This window comes from Eretmochelys imbricata, chromosome 6, assembly GCF_965152235.1.
Source record: "Eretmochelys imbricata isolate rEreImb1 chromosome 6, rEreImb1.hap1, whole genome shotgun sequence".
Taxonomy (NCBI): domain Eukaryota; kingdom Metazoa; phylum Chordata; order Testudines; family Cheloniidae; genus Eretmochelys; species Eretmochelys imbricata.
Window position 1 is genome coordinate 114,066,298 of NC_135577.1, and position 20,945 is coordinate 114,087,242.

At 43.2% G+C, this 20,945-nt stretch overlaps 1 protein-coding gene across 1 annotated transcript in view; it reads left to right on the top strand.

The window, feature by feature from the left end:
- Window positions 1-20,945, top strand: part of KIF26A (kinesin family member 26A) — a 134,830-nt gene that overhangs the window by 86,714 nt on the left and 27,171 nt on the right. The window contains exon 5 of the mRNA XM_077820533.1: window positions 13,954-14,137. Coding sequence (XP_077676659.1) covers window positions 13,954-14,137 — 184 coding nt within the window. The remainder of the gene's footprint in view (window positions 1-13,953; window positions 14,138-20,945) is intronic.

A 20,945-nucleotide genomic window follows, 5' to 3' on the forward strand; every position in this document is an offset into this window, starting at 1 on the left:
TATTTCATTTTACAGCATTTGTGAGCAGAGCTAGACTGGTAGAAGCAGGGCATAGTTACTGGCTGCTACCATGGAGTATAAATTAGCCAGTTTCTCAGTCTTAGCTCTGGCTGTGGAGGTCCAGAAAGCTTGGACCCTACACTCACTGCAGTTGAGTATCTGGCCCATAATTCTTGATGTGGAAAAAGTATAGATCCTAAGAATAATACTGTGATGATTCCTTAGATCACAATAATCAATGAGAATTTTTCCGTTCACTTCACTGTGAGCAGAATTGGGCCTTTACTGTGTTAACTTAGTTGATTTCTCTGCCATTCTGATTTAGTAGATGATAGCCCCAGCTCCAAGTGAGAGAGCTAAATTTAAACCTGGAAGGCAGGGTTATCCTACCTCATGGAGCAATTGTAAGAGGAACTTAACCTTAAACTGACATCTTATAAATCTCTATCAAACTGCATTAAAGGCGGCCCTTCTAAAAAAGCCACCCTTTGATGCCTTACATTGTGATCCAAATACAGAATTGTCCCCTGAGCAAGGTGACCGATGGAAATAGCTGGCACTAACGGCTTGTTCATTGCTTGACTGACTGGCTAAATAAACAAACGTTTGGTAGCCATGCCTGCCTGAAGATTCTAATATGAGAAAAGTCTTATTGCCAGTGATTGACTGTGTAAACAAGCAGTCATGTTAAGCATGTTTTAGTGGGAAGAGCATAAAACCATAATCCAGGAACTCTGTATCCCTCTGTACCAGTGACTCATTGTTCATCTGTAGACCAGATTGCTCTTAGATTAAGCCTTCTATATGAACACTAGTTCACAGCAAGCTAGGGTGTAAATCTATCTCACACAATCTTGCCACACAGTAAGGGTATGTTTACAATGCAACTATAACCCCTCTGCTGGCCCGTGCAAGCTGACTTGGGCTGGCTATGTAACTGCAGTGTAGACATTCAGGCTTGGCTGGAGCCCAGGCTCTAGGCCCTGTGAGGTGGGAGGGTCTCAGAGTTCAGGCTGCAGCCTGGGTCTGAACATCTACTCCTCAATTAAACAGCCACTTAGCTTGAGTGCGAGTCAGTTGGCATGGGCCAGTCTTTTTTAATTTTGGGTTTTTAATTGCAGCGTAGACATACTATAAATAGGGTTGCCAGGCACCTAGTTTTCAACCGGAATGCCCAGTCGAAAAGGGACTTTGGTGGCTCTGGTCAGCACTGCTGACTGGGCAGTTAAAAGTCTGGTTGGCTGCTTGTATTGGGGCAGGCAGGGTGCCTGCCTGGCTCCGCGCAATTCCAGGGAAGCTGCCAGCATCTCCCTCTGGCCCTTAGGCATAGGGGCGGCCATGGGGGCTCCACGCGCTGCCCCGTCCCGAGTGCCGGCTCCGCAGCTTCCAGTGTCTGGGAGCTGCGGGGGTGGTGCCTGCAGGCTGGGGCAGTGCATGGAGCCACCTGGCCGCACCTCCACTGCGCCAGAGAGACATGCCACCACTTCCTGGGAGCTGCCTGAGGTAAGTGCTGGCTGCAGCCTGCACCCCCAACTCCCGCTCGTGCCCCAACTGCTTGCCCCAGTGCTGAGCCCCCTCCCGCACCCAAACTCCCTCCCAGGGCCCGTACCCCTCCCACACCCCAACCCTCTGCCCCACCCCAGAGGCCCCTCCCTGCACCTTGAACCCCTCATTTCTAGCCCCACTTCAGAGCTCGCCCCCCAGCCCAGAGCCCATACTCCCTCCACACCCCAACCTCCTGTCCCAGCCTGGAGCTCCCTCCCACACTCCGAAGCTCTCGATCCCAACCCCCAGCCCGGAACCTCCTCCTGCACCCCAAATCCTTCATCTCCGGCCCACCCCAGAGCCAGCACCTCCAGCCCCGTGAAAGTGAGCGAGGGCGGGGGAGAGCTAGCGATGGAGGGAAAGGGGATGGAGTGAGCGGGGGCAGGGCCTCGGAGAAGTGGTGGGGCAGGGCAAGGGTGTTTGGTTTTCTGCAGATAGAGAGTTGGCAGCCCTAACGGTAAGTGTCCATGTGACCTTGCTGTCATACGCTAAAAGTTCCATGGTGTACTTTAATGTGCCTTGCTTTGGGCGAGGAGTAGATCAAAGTGCACTAAGGAACTCTTACTACATGGCAACAGGGTTCACTTTGTGCACGGCAGCCTAGTGCAGGTATATTTACACCCCAGCTTGCTGTGAACTAAGGGTTTGTACAGACAAACCTACCGAATACTTATCAGGATTAACTCATGAATGTTCATACAGTACTTCGAATATGTAAAATGCTGTATAAGTGCTAAGTAGTGAGCATTATCATTATTATTAAGCAAGGATCATTTGGATTCAGGCCCCCCAGCTAGAGGGAATTGGGATGGACTAGCGAGTACAAGCCCTAATGTCTGTATGATTGCTAATGGCCAGCTGGCTGGAATGCGCGGTCTCATTAGGGAGCAATATCCTAGGGGTAAAGCTCAGAGGTCCACTGAAATAAATACAGCTCTGCTGATTTTTTTTTCTCCATCTGTGAATTTGGCCCAGAGATTGTGGAAGAAATCAATTGTTCATGGAAAGGATGAGAAAAGAGGTTGGGAGGACAGGAAGAGCAAGATCCTGAAGTTTTTTTGGAGGATCCAAGTCTTACTGAGCTCTAACATGCAGTATCCCTTAATCTTAATATATCTCATTTATCCTTAATCTAGTCTTGTGTAGACACAGCCTGCTGTCAGCCAAGAAATGAACTAAATATAGAAATCTATGCCACTCAAGGGGTCATTGTGGACAGTTCTCTGAAAACGTCCACTCAATGTCAAAAAAAAATGTTAGGAACCATTAGGAAAGGGATAGATAGTATGACAATAAATATCATAAGGCCACTATATAAATCCATGGTGTAACAATCTTGGGGTTCATTAAATAACAAACCAGTGAATGAGAGAGTAATAAAACTTTAATAAAACAAATTGGAGAGTGTTTCTGGTGAACTGCTGCACAAACCAAGTGGAGTTTCCAACCCCAGGGCACATCTCCAAATTGCCACACTCACAACACAGTTCCTTATGAGGGAATGTCTCCATATCACAATCTTTCATAAACATGTCTCTACATCTTAAAGAAAAATTAATTCACTCTTATCTACATATATAAAAGCAGTTAACTATCTAATAACACATACATTAAATTCTCAACCCATCTAGTACATTTCTATAAACCCAATGTGTCAGCTACCTAGAGAGGAGAGGTTACCAGCATATCTTTCTGGAGTGAGTATTTACCACTCACTTTCCCCAAATACCCCTTCTCCAGGCAGGCTAGCAAATCATTTTCCCGCTCTGATCCTCTCAATATCCGCCTTTCATTAGAGTCTGAGTTGTTCTCTTGTTCCTTGGCAGTTTCTCCTTCGTGTGTTGATGATAAAGGATCAGTCAGATGGGAAATGCCAGAATCCACATCAGCTGTCAATGTGTTGGATCTTTCTGGGATTACTCGTAGATCCCTTCGATTACGTCGAAATGTGCCCCCTCTTCCCAGCCCCCCCGGTCTATATAAGACCTTGGATGCAGCTGTTCTTTAATGGTACTCTTTGGCCCCAAGTATTAGAGGTGTGAGTCCTCAGGCCCACTCTGTCACCTGGGTTCAGAGATGGGAGCTCACACGCCCTTTTGTCAAAATAATATTTCTGCTTCCACTTCTGATTTTCTTTTCATCTTCTGTATGGCTTCATTGTGATGAGATTTCAGCAAGTTCTTAGTAATTGGTAAATTAGATCTGATCCTTCTTCCCATTAACAGCTGAGGTGGGGAAAAGCCATTCTCCAGAGGTGTACTTCTGTAAATTAATAAAGCTTTATACAAACCATCCCCACTGTGAAAAGTTTTTTGCATAAGATTCTTTACTATCTGTAGACCTTTCCACAAGCCCATTTGATTGGGGGTAATTTGGACTCGATGTTTTGTGATGAAAATCCCAATCTATGGCAAATTGCCTAAAATCTGCACTGGAAAATTGTGGCCCATTATCACTAAAGACTTTATCTGGAATTCCCTGTCTGGAGAAGATTCCCTTCATGCCGACTATCACTGACTTACTGTTAGTACTGTGCAGTGTGCATGATTCTTCCTCTTCTGCACCCCAATACCATTCATTTTTATTCCCTAGGAATTTTCTCAAAGCTGCTGCTTTGTGGATAGATTAGGTATAATTTCCTGAGGTAATTAACCATTCCCAGGAACCGTTGGACAACTTTCTTTGACTGGGGATGTGGCATCATTTCAATGGCTGAAATCTTCATCTTATCAGTTTTTACATCTTTGCTGGAAATAATATCCGCAACAAAAGTCAGTGCTGTAACCCCTAAAACACACTTCTCCCTATTTAGTTTGAGGTTTGCAGCTCTAGTTGCATCCAGGAGTTTCCAAATTCTACGATCATGCTCCTCTTTCGTTGAGCCCCAGACGATGATGTCATTAATATATCCATAAATCATCTGTCTGGTTTTGTGGTACATTTCTGGTGCTGAAGCTATGCCGAAGGGGAAGCGAGAGGAGCTGTATCTTACAAATGTGCATAGTTTTGAACTTTCTTCAGTTAATTGTCAAAAGTGCCAAAAGTGTGGGGACGCATCCAATGTATTGAAATACTGAGCATTTGAAAATTGAGCCATAATCTCTTCTCTGCTTGGTAGTTTGAAATGTTCCCTTTTTATAGCCTTGTTGAAGTCTTGGGGATCTAAGCATATGTGTAGCAGCTGGCCATTACCTTTCTCCACAGTGACGAGGGAGCTCACCCATTCAGTTGGCTCCTCAATTTTTTGTATTACTTGCATTGCTTCCATGCTTGCAAGCTCAGCCTTGAGTTTATCATGGAGTGCAAATGGCACCTTTCTAAATGGATAGATAACTGAAGGCACCTGCCAGATTGTATGTTCACCTTGCAAGCAACCCAAATCTTGAAACAGATAATGATATTCCTGAAAAGAGTGCCTCATAGCAAAGTTCAGTGTGATCTTGTAGTGAGAGCACGCATTTTACCAGATTGAGTATCTCACATGCGTCCAGGCCTAAATTTGGTGTCACCCCTTGGCACTACAATGAAAGGGAGCCTATACATGGTGTCTTTATGGTTGATGCTAACGACACACCTTCCCTTCACTGGCATATTTGTTCCAGAATAACCAGTTACTTCTATTTCTTTTGGTCCCATTTTTGGTGTTATTTTCAGTCTCTCATAATCTTGTTCAGACAGAATATTAACCTGAGCTCCTGTGTCCAATTTCAGTAGAATGATTGTTCCATTCACTGTTACAGGCATATCCAGTTCCTCTCGTCAGGCTTGCTAGAGCCCAGTAAGTCTATGAAAAACTCCTCAACCAGATTGTCTTTACTGAATAGACTTGATTTTTCTGCATTTGGCATCTGCAGCCTTTTGCATAATGATTATTTTTCCCACATTTATGACAGTTTCCCAAAGCCAACACACTGTTTGGGGCCAGGCTATGATCCATACCTTCCACATGACTGTCTGTACCCAGTCTTCCCCCAGCAGTGGTTTTCATAGCGAGTGGTTCTACTCTTTGGTTGGACCTATTCTGGCTATATTCTTTTGTAGTTAGTACACTGATAACCCCTTCTGGTGAATTCAGCTCTTTGGCTTGTGCTTTCACAGTTGCTGCTGCCCTGCATATTTGAGGAGCTTCTTCTAAAGTTAAGTCTTCTTCACTGAGCAGTCTCTCTCTTAACATGTTGTCTTTAATGCCACAAATGATTCTGTCTCTGACCAGAGACTCTGCCAGCTCATCAAAATCACAGGTTTTACAGAGTTTCCTTAATTCTGTGACGCACTGCTCTGTGGTGTCATAAGTTTTTTGCATGCATGTAAAAAAATGTATGTCTCAAAGGTTTCATTTCTTTTTGGCAGTCTCAAATTTAGTCAGCATTTTACTTCATGCTTTCACCTTCTTCAAACTGAAAGCTGTAAATATCCAATGCTTCCTCCCCAACAACATGCAAAAAGATTGATGTTTTTGCTTTATCATTTTTCTCCTCTGCCTCATGACTGCTAAATACAATTCAAATCTCTGAATTTTTTCCAGTTCTCTGCAATGTTGCTTGACAGTTGCAGACTGGAAGGAGGTTGCAACACCTCCATTTTTGGCTTTTCCCCCTTCGTAAACTAGCCAAGCTACTATTGTGCTCCCAAATACATGCGAAAATCTCTGTGACTGCTACTCCATGTGCTTCTCTGGTACCTCCCTTTGTCTCTGCTTTCAGTTGCAAACACAGGAATTAACTTCAAAATGACTGCAGTTTCCTTCTCATTCAGCACTTCTGATGCCATGTAACGATCTTAGGGTTCATTAAATAACAAACCAGTGAATGAGAAAGGAATAAAATGTTAATAAAACAAACTGGAGAGCATCTCTGGTGAACTGCTACACACAGCCATGTGGTGTTCCCAACCCTTGCCTCCAGGGCACATCTCCAAATTCCCAAACTCAGAACACAGTCCCTTATGAGGGAGCGTCTCCAAATCAATCTTTCATAAATAATCTCTGCACATAGTACGCCCATACCTTGAATACTGCATGCAGTTCTGGTCACCCCTTCTCAAAAAAGATATTTTAAAACTAGAAGAGGTACACAGAAGGGCAACAAAAATGATTAGAGTATGGAACGGCTTTTATATGAGGAGAGATTAAAAAAGACTGAGACCGTTCATCTTAGAAAAGAGCCAATAAAGGGGGATATGAGAGAGGTCTATACAATCATAAAGGGTGAGAAGAAAGTGAATAGGGAAGTGTTTTTTAATCCCTTCACGTAAGACAAGAACAAGGAGTTACCCAATGAAATTGATAGGCAGCGGGTTTAAAACAAACAAAAGGAGGTACTTTTCACATAACTCACAGTCAATCTTTGGCACTAATTGCCAGAGAATGTTGTGAAGGCCAAAAGTATAATTGGGTTCAGAAAAAGAATTTAGATAAATTAATGGAATTTGATAAATTCGTCAATGGCTATTAGCCAAAATGGCCAGGGCTGCAACCCCATACTATGGGTGTCCCTAAGCTTCTGACTGCCAGATGCTGGGACTGGGTGACGGGGGTGGATCACTTGGCGATTGCCTTGCTCTGTTGATTTCCTCTGAAGCATCTGGCATTGGCCACTGTCAGAAGGCAGGATACTGGTCTAGATGGACCATTGGTCTGACCCAGTATGGCCACTCTTATGTTCTTATGGATGTCTGGGATTGCAAATCTTTCATTTAACTTGTAGACATTCTCCGAGTTTTGTTAAAGTTATTCTAGGAAGACCAGGCCAATGTTGTTTGGGATTTTTTTTTTTTAGCAAGTTTTCTGTGCTACATTTCCAATTTTAGAAGCACAGATCAAATACGAATAGCAATAATATTAGTAATAATGCCAACAAAGTTTATCTGTTTGCTGCGGAAGGCTCAGGATAGACTGCTAGAGGGTGTATTGTAAGGACATCCGTCTATTTATTGTCAGTATTGACGAGTAATTAAGGAAACAATAACTGGAACTGCAGATACAAAGACGGGCTCTGTTACTTTTCCTGGTGCTTCCTTTCAAGTTGCTTTGCAGTGGAAAGCAGGTAAAAGAATAGCTGTTAAACAACACAGTAGTAATTGCTAAATTTGTTCTGGCATTGTTAGATGGGAATTGGGGAAGAACAAATGAGTATGGTTTTTGAATAGAGAGTAGAAATGGTAAAGAGTAACCCAGATCCAAAACTCCAAAACCTTTTTTTTATGGGGGGGATTGAGGGGGTTTCAGAATCCAGATTAAAAATTTCTCTATAAATATCTGTAATGTGCCAAACTGAAACACTGCATGTGAACACTTCAAAATGAAGGATGTTTAGTATATGGACTGAAATTTTATGGCTCCAGCTCCTCCCTACCCTTGATCCCCATTGAAGCCTCCAGGAACCACTGCTATGCAAATAATAAAAATTATCTCTGAGAGATATGGATAAATAATATAGATTTGAAAACAGAGTGCTAAAGCTCTGTTAAAAATATAAGTAATTACGGGTACTGAAATGTATCTTCTGTAGTTTATTTTTGGCAGTGTGGCTTAAGAGCTAGAATCAGGACTCATGGGTTCTATTCCTGACTGCCAGCGGTTTGCTCTGTTTCCATGGGCATGTCACTTAAACTGTCTATACCTCAATTAACCCATCTACATAATGTATAAAATGTAAGTTTAAGAATACTGCTGTGAGGAAATGTTTGTAAAATGCTTTGGAATCTTCTGATGAAAGGCATTACATATTCACATAGTTTTAATAAAGCCTCTATTCTAGCTTTTTTTTTTTTATGGTATAGATATACATTACAAGGGAGTTCAATTACGGCACTTACTCTCACAGCTATAATGTCCATAGCTTGTCTAGTGAACTTAAGCTTTAAGAATCAGTATAGAGCAGGGTTCGGCAACCTTTGGCACGCGGTCCGTCAGGGAAATCTGTGGGCCGGCTGGGATGATTTGTTTTCCTGCAGCGTCTGCGGGTTCAGTCGATCGCAGCTCCCATTGGCCGCGGTTCGCCATTCCAGGCCAACTGGGGCTGTGGGAAGTGGCGCGGGCCGAGGGATGTGCTGTCTGCTGCTTCCTGCAGCCCCCATTGGCCTAGAACGGTGAACCGCGGCCAGTAGGATCTGTGATCTGCAGAAGCTGCAGCTAAACAAACTGTCCTGGCCTGCCAGCGGATTTCCCTGACGGGCCACATGCCAAAGGTTGCTGATCCCTGGTATAGAGCCTTTACTGTACAATTAAATGTCTGAAATGTCACATTAACTTTTAAAAATGTGTATTTCTTTAGTGGGTAGGGTTTGTAGCTGCGTTTATTCTACAGCCTTGCTCCCTTTGTGCTAAACGTTACCTAATTGATCTTCTCATCCTTTGCCTTGTTGCCTCATCCATGCACAGCGGAAAACCTTATATTCTGTAAATTGTGTGGAGGAAGGAGTAGGTTAGAGACTGTCCCTTGTCACTGATATTTGAGTGCTCCTTCATGTGCCATATATTAGTTTTATTTTCTTCCATGACACATAGCTATGAGGAAAGAACTCTCCAGAGTGTCTTAAAAGACAACTTCTATTAAAGATGAAAAGAGTTAAGCAAAATGCAGCCAGTAGATCTCACAGCTAGAAGGAAAAATAATATACACCAGTGTCTCAGTAGCTTTAATTGGAAAGGGAGAGAGGCATGAGCGTGCGGAGTCCAAGGCTTAGTTCCATTGCAAGGATTTTTGATAGAGGATTAGATAAACAACATAAGTTAGATGGGGAAAAGGAAAAGGAAAAGGCTGGGGTGGGAGAGGGAAGCGTGAGAGCATGTGTTTGTAGTAAAGCTGCTCAATGCTTGGAAAACCATCATAGATAGATGATCATAATACTTAACTTTTACGTAACGATTTTCTCCATAGATCTCAAAGTACTTTATAAAGAAGGGTAAGTATTGTTAGCCCCATTTTGTAGGTTGGTAAATTGAGGTTCAGAGAGGCTCAGGGGGTCACCAAAGGTCACCCAACAATGTGGTGGTAGAACTGAGAACAGAATTCAACTCTCCTAATGCCTGCCCCTCTGCTTTAACCAGTCGACTGTGCTGCCTTCCAAGATACAAAAGGACAGAATTTTCAAAAGCTAAATTTTCCCTTTTGCAGTAGCAATTTTGTGGGCACAAATTAGACCTGCAAAAAGGAATGCTGGGCTAGGGTTTGGCTGAAACTTTAAGCCAGATGTTCTGTACTGGTTAGTTGGGTACAAGTTATGGAAAATCCAGCATTTTTAAACATTTCAAAAGTAGTTTCTTATGAATATATACGCTGTTATGAATTTTCCTCAAGAAGAAGTGTTGGTGAAGTCTGATGGGGTTTTGCTATTTATCCAGGCCTACAGCCATACCATTTGTGGGCTGTGTTTTGGACTAGTTGGGATTTGGATGGGGGACCACTAAGCAGAATGCTGGTGCTGCAAGAAGTGATGTTGGGGACTCAGTATGTGGCACTGCTCCCCTCAGGTTTGTTGTTGAAGTCCAAGTATGGTATTAAGTGTACTGCACTGCTGGCTTTGGACTGAGATATAAATTACTAAGATTCTGACCACTTGTGCTCTTTAATGGACTGATGGCACTCATTGCAAGAGCTAAGGATAAGGAAAAGCTCACTCTCTTATCCAAATTCCAAACGCCGATAATTACATTTCACTTATCTAAATCCCTCATGCCTTTTCAGCTGGATCCATTACTTTCATCTTCTGAAAACACTGATGTGACTGCTGTAGAATGTCTGTGATGGTTCCATCCCATAAGTGGCTGCATTTCAGCATTGGGCATAAATGTGTGTGCAGGTGTAGCCCACTAAACTTTGTTTATAGTACACAAGCACTTCGGGGTGCTTTTTGGGTAGAAAAGATGCTGTATAAACATAAGCCTCATAAAAATATCTAGTACTGCAAGTGCCCTGGTCCTTGTTATAATGCTGATTATTCTCTAGGGCAGCTATTCCACTTCCTCTCCTTTTCTTGTTTTCTGACTCCCTATGTGGACATGCAGTCCCTGTGCCAAATAAGTATTATACTCCAAATTCTTAGGAAGAGAATATATCAGTACTAAAACACTTAATTGCTTGATCTAACGTATGGCACTGTGCCTGTTTAGATTACACAAAGGGTGGAGATGCACAGTGTGTGTACTATACAAGGGAACAGTCTGAAATTTGTTCTTTCTCCATATGATAACTTAAAAGGTTAGGCCCAGTGGTGTTGTTTTTCACTTGCCTTTTTAAATGGACAGCCTTCTATAAGCTGGCTCTTTTGGGAGATATCACACCTCAGTACAGCTGACCTGTTTTTTTCTAACTTGGCCTTTTTTTGTGCACCTTAAGTTATCTATTGGCACTTGATCTGGGTGCCTGAATAAACATGGGATGTGTAAATCCATTCTTTATATCCCGTTCTCTTTCACATATGATTCTCAAGGGAATTGCTGCAGCAGACTTTATGGAAACAATAATTATTTCATCAGGACTTCATGTATATCTTGATTGTACTTTGAAGACATTCTCGAGAGCTGTTTTTATAATTTCTGCAGTGGATCATAGTGTGAAAACAAGGAAATAAACATTATCTTTCATATCAATCAGCAACATGATTAAATAACTACAAGAGCTGATTGCTGCGTGGCTATCGAAAGTAATGCCAAGTGTGGTACCACAGTGGACGTACCCAACAGATTGAGTCTCTTTGCTATACAGTAAAACCGTATATTTATGACACATTTAAGTTTTAAATTTACGGTTGCAACTATTGTGCTCCTGAGCATTTGGTTTGTCTCAAATCCTGCTTCAGAATTTAGATATGCATTTTCAGAATTGACTGGGATTTTAGCGTCATAACTCCCATGATGGGATTTGTGCAACTAACTCAGGCTGCACTGCTACTGAAAACTTAAGGGTTCATTATCACTGCTTAGAAAGTCCAGTGGGTATAGAGATTGTTCATTGGCATTTATGATTCCCTGGAGTTTGCTGCTTTTATGTTATGAAGAAATGCAACTGGTCATTGTGCTGATCTCTGTACAGAGAACACAATCTATTGTTTAGAGCTAGGAGATCTGCATGCCAATTCCTGGCTCTGCTACTGACTATCTATATAACTTTGTGCAAGTTTGTGCCATATTCCAGAGATAATCCTGGGACAGGGCAGTTATGTGCCACCCCCTTTGACACAATCTGTCTCATAACCTCTCTCTGCTTCAGTTTCTCCATTTGTACAAGTATAATAATTATACTCCTTGGATGAAAGGTATGATACAAGTGTAAATTATGTGTCAGGGTTGGGCCAGATGGCTACAGGAGAGTGATAGAAGGTAGATATATTAGCTCCACGTTAAGTAGGCCCCTTTTCCCTGGGTAAGGTAACAGGGAAGGTTCCAGAACAATCAGGAACTTTCTGGAAACAATTAAGGCAGACAGGTTGATTAGAACACCTGCAGCCAATCAAGAAGCTGCTAGAATCAAGACAGGCAGGCTAATCGGGGCACCTGGGTTTAAAAAGGAGCTCTCTTGAGTTTGTGGTGTGCGTGCAAGGAGCTGGGAGCAAGAGGCGCAAGAAGCGGAGAGTGAGAAGGTGTACTACTGGAGGACTCAGAAGTACAAGCATTATCAGAGATCAGGAGGAAGGTCCTGTGGTGAGAATAAAGAAGGTGTTTGGGAGGAGGCCATGGGGAAGTAGCCCAGGGAGTTGTAGCTGTCACGCAGCTGTTACAGGAGCCACTGTAGACAGCTGCAATCTACAGGGCCCTGGGCTGGAACCTGGAGTAGAGGGCGGGCCCGGGTTCCCCCCATCCCTCCATCCCCCCAGCTCCCTACTTGATACCGGAGGAGTTGACCTGGACTGTGGGTTCCACCAGAGGGGAAGGTCTCTGGCCTGTTCCCCGATCCATTAGGTGGATCAGCAGAGACTGCGGGGATCATTCTTCTTCCTTTCCCCATGCTGGCTAGTGATGAGGCTAACTGAGTGAACTGCAGATTTGAACCACGAAAGTGGCCAAACTGAGGGCTGCCATGAACCTCTGAGGCGAGCAAATCCGCCAATAAGCGCAGGACCCACCAAGGCAGAGGAGGAACTTTGTCACAACTATTAACAATAAAATGATTAATACTAGCCTCATACTCATGAAATAATGAATTTAGAGTGACAGGCTTTTGTATAATGGGCCCAATCCAGTGAATGATCCATCTTCAGAACTGGAATGTTGGCATATTTATAAGGTTGGGCCCAAAGGTGTCAGAACTATAACTTATTGCATCTTTACTTATTTTAATCTTAATAGGGGTACAGACATTAAATTGAGCATCTCTTGGCACTGTTGCAGAATGTGTCTCTGTGTGCTCTCCACTGATGGTCTCTGGGTCAGATCCCACACTCCTTATTCAGGAAATCTGGCCAGTGAAGTTGGGAGATTTACTCGTATAAAAGTGTTCAGATCTGCAGCCCGTGGATACACTGGAAAACTGGTGAGCAGAATGGGTAAAATCCTTGTGCCACTGAAGTCAGTGGCAAAACTCCCAGTGACTTCAGTGGAACCAGGATTTCACTCCCTAGGCATGTGGAACATGCACGTGAATGTATCTCTTGTGTTAAGTTCACAGGTTGATTTTTAGAACATATGGGTTTTACTCCAGAGCCTAAGTTTTATTTTGGTTCCTTGATATCCTGCTTGGTGCCATCATTAAGGATTAGCAGAAACCTTGATTCTAATCCCATTCTTACTCACAAAGAACAGAGTTACAATTTTAATTGTACGTTTTAAATGTTTTCCTTCTTCATCTTTTGTGTTTTGAAATTCTGCATTTCAAAAGCGGGATCATTGTTTGGCACGTTAAAGCATGTCTCTTTAACGGATTTTCCTTTCAATGAGGAAGAATGGAATTAAGGGGGGAAAAAATCTGTCTTGAAGGGATTCTCTTTTATCTAATAGTTTTCAATGCAGCCAATGGTAGAGAGACTTGCACTCATCTGATTTGCAGTCTATTGGAATGTCATTTTTCTGTATCGGGTAACTTGTTAGCACACAAAACATCACTTTCATAAATGTGATCACCAGCAAAGCCCATCTGGTCCTGCTAGTGACAAGGGGATGATTTTAGGTTTTTATGATGTCAGTGAGATTTCAGCAGTCTTGGACTCATCTGCCAAGCTGTTAGGGAAAAAAAGTTAAGACTATAATTGGAACTCTGTTGGGGGAGAAATTAAATGAATATCTTGCCAACCATATTTCTGCCCATATTTCCTTCGATTAGTCTCCTGATGGTGTGTCCTTATGAAATCTGATTAGAATGAAATGACTTGATTTGTTAAACAGGCAGTGATGACAATGAACATCTGTTTTACTGCTCTAAATTGCATTGAGCTCAGAGTAACATTGTCCTTTCTTGATATTACTTTATACAGAGCAGCACAGAAGCTTAACCTGTCCTCGAAGAGAAAGAAGTACCATCCGCCCCTGCCACGCTCTCACGACTTCTCTGTCTATGCCACCAACTTTAGTGGCATACTGCAGTTATGCTCTCCCCCAGCACCGCCATGCCTTTTGAGAGCAGTGTCAAAAATCAAGGACAACCCTGGCATTGGAAAGGTAATTCGAGATCTCAGTCTCTTTACAATTTCCTACCTAATTTTAAGGAGCCATACATTTTAAAGCATAGAGGCAGGGATTAGGTGGCTCAGGGGAGTGGTGCTGGGATACAGAGTCTTGCACATCTGTTTAGATGTGACTGTGAGTAGACTCTTGGGTGGCCTATAAAAATGAGTTGGTGGTCTCTGTCCAGATTCCAGTGGACAAGTGTCAACTTCATAAAAGTGAAACGAAAGGAATAAGTGAGAGGAGAAACAGGCCTTCCGCCTCCAGCCATGGAAATCTGGCATCTTTTAAAAGTGCTAAATTGTCAATTTTGCACTAATTTTACTTAAATAAAATCAGGTAAAACGTAAGACAATTATTTAGAGTTTAATGTATATTTCTGACATGTTAAAAGCACAAGCTACAGTGTCTGAATACTTATTTACATAGGTTACAAGAGATTAATATTTCAAGGTGGACCTAAAGTACCTAACGTGCAGAGGAGAGTTAAAAATGCACCTCAAGTAACCATACAACTCAACATTAACATAAATAAATTGTCTGCCTAAGTACTTTTAAATGACACTCTGTTGTATTGTATTCTGTTAAATCAGTGAGTTGAAGGAGATAAAGGTTTTTGCCAGTGTATTTTTGCTAAATGGAAGTGAAATGTCTGTAGCTTTACCATTCTATGAGACACGTTTTTTAAGAGGACATTAACAAACGAGAATGTGATTTCTGCCCCGATTTTTTTCATATATTTGATAAGAAGCAGGCAGATGAATTTTTGAATGCAATAAATTAGCAAGTAGTTTAGTACCTCTTACCTGGGAGTCAGTGATGAGGGAAGGGAGAATTTAAGAGACTGTTTCTACATTTGCAGCATATGCCATTTACCCTGTCTGCCTCTTCTCCTGCAGACTTAGGGCTAAGTTGTGGCATTAAGCCACATCCTTGTGTTAGGGATAGCGCAGAGTTATGTTGCCTTTGGGGGAGCTCTGCAAGATATTGTGTTTTGTAAAAATACGGTGTCCCTAGAGCTTGCAAATGCTTGCAGGAGCCATTTCTGTGCACCTTAAAGGGCTTCAGACTGTGCACCCTTCCATAGCTGGCCACCTCTGACAATGGCCCTGCCTTCTTCCCATCCCTTTTGGTGGAGCTGGTAGTATTAACTAGGACCACTCATTTTGCTGAGGGGAGTTCTGTTTTGTCCAGTATCCTCAAATAGATAATCCAAATATAACTCATGATCACATACAGGATTCCAGATCAGTAAAATGTCAGGGGAATCCTGCAAATAAGATAATCTTGTACAGATCACTTTTCTGTCCATAAGCAGAATGGAGCAGAGCAGGGGGCAACTAAACAAAGAGAAAAACCCTGATAGAAAACAGCAGATCCTGCTAGAAAGCTGGACCATTCTGCACAGAACTAGACTGAGCTCTAATATTTAGGATCTTGGGCTTCTCCTAACAAGGGAAGTATGTAACACACTGACGAAGTGTCATATTCCCCTGTAGTCACTGGTACTGTAGACTGTAAAAGATAACATTCTGCTCTAGCCACCTACTCATGGAGTTACACCTTTAGTTGAATGGAAGGGTCCCGTGGTGTGGCGTTGAAGGCCTGGGTTTAGAAACCTTGGTCATGCAGAAGGCAATTATACCAGTCTCTCTGGCCCTTGATTTTTAATCTGGCTGTATCCCTTTAAGCCAGTGGTCTCCAACCTTTTTACGCGCAAGATCACTTTTTTAATTTAAGTGCAACCCAGGATCTATGCCGCCCCTTCCATGAGGCCCTGCCCCACTCACACCATCCCCCCTCCATTGCTTGCTCTCCCCCACTCTCACTCACTTGCAGGGGGTTGGGCTGTGGGACGGGGTGGGTAGGGCCGAGGGGTTCGGAGTGTGGGAGGGGGCTTTGGGCTCAGCCTGGGGCAGGGGTTGGGGTGCAGGAGGGGGTGAGGGGTGCAAGCTCTGGGAGGGAGTTTGGGTGCAGGCTGGGGCAGAGTTTTTGGGGGGCAGGAGGGGGTCCGGGCTCTGGGAGGGAGTTTGGGTGCAGGAGGGGGCTCCAGGCTGGGGCAGAGTGTTGGGGTACAGGGTGCTGGTTCTGGGAGGGGGCTCAGAGATGGGGCAGGAAGTTTGGGGTGCAGGAGGGGGTTTGGGGTGCAAGAGGGGATATGGGGTGCTGGCTCCGGGAGGGCGTTGGGGTGAGGGAGGGGTGTAGACTCCTGCTGGGTGGCACTTATCTCGGGCAGCTCCTCGTCAGCGCTCCCTGCCTGCCATGGCCCCATGCTGTTCCCGGAAGCAGCCAGCATGCCCCAGTGGCCCCTGGGGGAGCACGTGGCTCTGCGTGCTGCCCCTCTCTGCAGGCACCACCCCCGCAGCTCCCATTGGCTGTGGTTCCCCATTCCTCGCCAATGGGAACTGCAGCAGTGCTGCTTGCAGGCAGGAGCAACGCGCAAAGACCCTAGCCTCCCCTCACCACCACAGTGGCCTCAGAGGGGTGCTGGCCAGGGCAGGCAGGGAGCCTGCCTTAGCCCTGCTGCGCCGCTGGACTTTTAGCTTCCGGAGATTGCGATGGACTCTCAGAGGCTCCAGGATCAACCAGTCGATTGTGATCGACCAGTTGGTGAACACTGCTTTAAGCGTTGCTGTAAAGCAGTCCTTCACTGGGAAAACTACTTTCTAAAAAACATCTTCAAAACAAAAATACCTTAGCTGCTTGTAAAAATCATGATTCTGCATAAAGGATTCCTCATTTAACTTAATGATAATAGTCATTGGGCAGAGAAAAAGAATCAGCCCATGTATGTGCTATAACACTTGATGTTTATATCTCCACCCTTCCATATCAAAATGATAACGAGCAAGTAGTCTTTGGTGGCATTTATCCCATTGCGCTGTAATACTCTTCCTTTATATTTTCCCCTTTCACCTGCTAGCTCTTTGTGGGCAGATACAGCCTCAGGCTGATAGAGTTTTCTGGTGATGGTGACAGCAATGGGAATAAATAACCATTTGTTTCTCCCTCATTTTACTTTAAATATCAATGCAGTTAACAAACAACGAAAGTTGGCAGATGCCTCTAACTTCATTGGTAACTGAAGAATCCTGTCTCCTCTTGCCATCATTGTACTTAATACTCTTCCTGCTCAACACTGACTTCTGCTTTTTCTTGCAGTCTGGAGAATAATACCAGATGGCTCACTCACACAGGGGATGTGCTTTGCAGAAGCTGGACTCTGGCATGTATTTTTCTTACTGGAACATCCAACATCTGTCTTTGTGGCAGGCTCCCTACTTTCTTTGATGGTTCCAGAGTCAGCTGTGTGCCTGGCCTCATTGCTGGCTGTGGTTCTGTGTATGTGGCTACCTTGGGTTAGGCAGCTGCTAGAGCAGCACTTTCCTTCCTCACTCCTAATTTGGTGCTATTTTGTTTCATATGCTTAGTCTTGACTGAGTTGCCTTTAACTCCTTTAACTTCAGTGGTTGTTGAGGGTCCTGAGTACCTTCCAGGAGGTGCTCCATACATTGCAAGATCCCACCCACGGTGGATAAGATGCATCTGTAAGTTGAAAACCAAATGTTTGCATTTGAGCCTGGATAATTTAAACACAAGCCAGACATGTACAGAAAAGGCCAACTCTCTGCCCTGGGGAGTGTCATATAACAGACAAATGTGAATTTTCACTGGGGAAAGTAATGTACAAAACCTGTGTTTCCCTTACAAACAAAAAAAAGCACTATTAGAAGCCCTATAATACTATGATCAGAATGTTAACAACGTAATATTAAATTGTAATATCTGTATTGTGGTCTTTGATGGAAAGCTAATAGGAGTTCTATGTGGAAGGGGCTTTCAAGATTGGACCCTTTATTTACAAGATTCAATTAAAACAGCATGGCTAAAACTTTTGATTTTAGATCGATTCACAAAAATTAGAGATGGAAAACAGACCTACGAGCTCATCTAGTTCCCTGACTGCCCGCAGGTTCCAGTGCAATATTCTGCCATACAGCACGTTTTCCAATGCTTTGATATTAAGTTGTGTAATGGTATAGACAAATCATATTCAGCACTGACCTCAGTGGGAGTTCTGTGTTCAGAATGTGCAGTAGGAATCTGCATATGTGGGTCAAAGGGGAGAGGCAAATGTTGCTGTGAATATAGAACGCTAATTCAACTAGCATAAAAATTACAGCTACTTGTAGGGCAGAACATGGCTACCATTTGGCACTTCTGATATTACCCAGTGATTTTTAGGAGGCAAAGTGATTCTTAGCTTCTCCAGTTGAAACCACAGGAGGACGTTTTAAGGTAGGGAAAATGGGGCAGATCATCCATGATGAAGTCACTGTGGCTAAACCAGGGACGAATTTGACCCATTGTAATGACCTAATTTGTCCAGGTCAAACCATCCCTGCCCTTCAGTGACCTCAAGTAGCCAGGGCTTTGGTTTTATGTCTCATCCAAAACACATCAACATAGGTTCCTCTAGCACCATTCCAGAATATTTTTAATTCTGATTTGCCCATATCAGTTGTGCAGCACCTGTGTTTTTCTTTATAGGTATGTCATCCCACTGTGGACCATGCCTGACCTTGCTATAGCTAATGAGTTCAGGAGTGACCACAGTTCAAGGTGTTGCTACTGTGATGCCCTGTTAGCAGTCACCACGAGAGCTGCAGTGTAAGAAATGGTGTTGACTATAATTTATGAAGAAATACTTTAATAATTACAAAACATATCTGCTTCTTTGCTGCAGACACTCAGAAGAATCAGCTGGTTTGGTCTTATGAACAGCATGGAATCTAAACATATGTTCTTTAGTGAATCAAGCACATAATATTTAAATGACAGTCATTCATTGTATTTTTTGCTTAGTATTCTTTTCCTTGTGAGATACTTCTGATAAAGGACAGAAAGAACTAAAGAAACATATTACAAGTTGCAAAAATTTCTGCCCCCCCAAGTGTATGTATCTCTAAATGATCTTGTCAGATGAAATTTAGCTCTGTGACTGAGCTAGGAGAAAGGTTAGCTTTTTAAACTTCAGAACTGTAGAGGGTTGCAGGAGTCCTGGAAAGGTAGTTGTGGTTCATAGTATTATCAACATATTTACCACTGTTATAGCAAAATGTACTGTATCCCAATATGGCTAAATATTTTTTAAAATAGATAATTTAATTTCAACATCTGGACTCTAAAACCCTTGTTTGATTGTGTATTTCCAAAACTGACCCATATTTTATGTCATGCCTAGCATGGAAAATCCCTGGTGGCTGAGGCCTCAATTCAGCAAAGTGCTTAAGCATGTACTTATCTTTAAGTAGGTGCTTAAGTCCCATTCATTGGCTTCACGGTTAAGCTTGTGTTTATGTGTAACCCTGAATAGGGGTGCTTCCTGAATTGGGGCTTCAGTCAGTGGGACTTAAGCAGCGACTTAAATTAAGCACATGCTTAAGTGATTTGCTTAATGAAAGCTTGAATGTCTGCCTTAGGTTTTTCTCTAGTGACTGTCCTTATATTGTAGAATCTAACTGCTTGGTCCTATCATTCATGGCCCAGCTGGGTCCTTTTGCTGGCTGGCTTGATGGAGTTTCAGGAGAGGGGGAGAGGTTCCCCAAACCCTGGGAGCTCAGCAAAAACCACTGATCTTATGTGAGCATGTGTGTGTGGAGAATCAGGGGAGAAGCCCAGAGTGCTGAGTAAGCTGTGTTAGCTCAGTTTAGGTGCAGAATGAGAGGCTGCTGTTGAGAATTTGGCCTAAAGGTTGAAATTTGCTTTCAGCCCAACTGCATTGCTCCTCGTCACATGAGTGGGAGTTCTGCTATGGGCTGATGGCAACATGTGGGCTATATGTGGATTGAATATAGTACTTCTTGTAAATATATTTATTAAAGCAAATTTCAAATACTTTAAAAAGCATTTTAATTTCTATTTTGTCTTCTTCATTGTTTCCAGTGTTCTCTAAAGGGAAACCAGCCCAGATACACAGACGTGCTAGCTCTGGTCAACCTAGCCCCCTATTAATAGCCATGTGGACGTTGTGGCACGGGCAGTGACGTGGGCCAGCTGCCTGAGTACAAGCCCAAAAACCCACTGGCAGCGAGCCTGTGCTGCTGTCCATGCTGCAACGTCCACCCTGCTATTTTTAAAGCGCTTATGTCGAGCAGAGTGTGCGTGTGTCTGTCTGCCCAGTCTGGGGGGCACGCCCCCAGCTGCAGCATAGACATTGCCTTCGGAGTATCTTTTGTTCCATTCCAAAAACCACCTATTTTCCCTGTTCATCGGAGTTGCATCTGGAGCATGTAAATCTGCCCCAGAATGCAAATCCCTGATTTTACATCTAAGCCTTTGTTTAGAGATAGATGGTCCAATTTGTTTCTGTACCTATAGTGTAAAATTTTATACAATGCCATAGGTGCTAACAAGTGGCTTGAATTTTTAATAATGTCAGGTGGAGGAAAAGTTTAAACTTTCTTAAGTTATAATGGAAAGGTTTCCTTGGGACCTGTGTTTAGTATAATAAGCAATACCTACCCCCCCCAGGCACAAAAAAATCCCATTACAAATGGCATACTGTATTCTGAACAGAACTTTACTCACTACTGAAAAATGTTATGTCGCAAATTATATCTCTTACCCATGAATCTGCCGAAAACACCAGAGTCCAAATCATTTAGTTGAATCCTGCTTAAAAGGCAATGATCCTATGCAGTATGATTCTTTTAACGGAATCATTTTTCTGGTCTCACTGGGTGTTGTTAAATTTAATGTCAGAATAGTGGGAAAGATGTCTGAAAGCCATTTAATATTG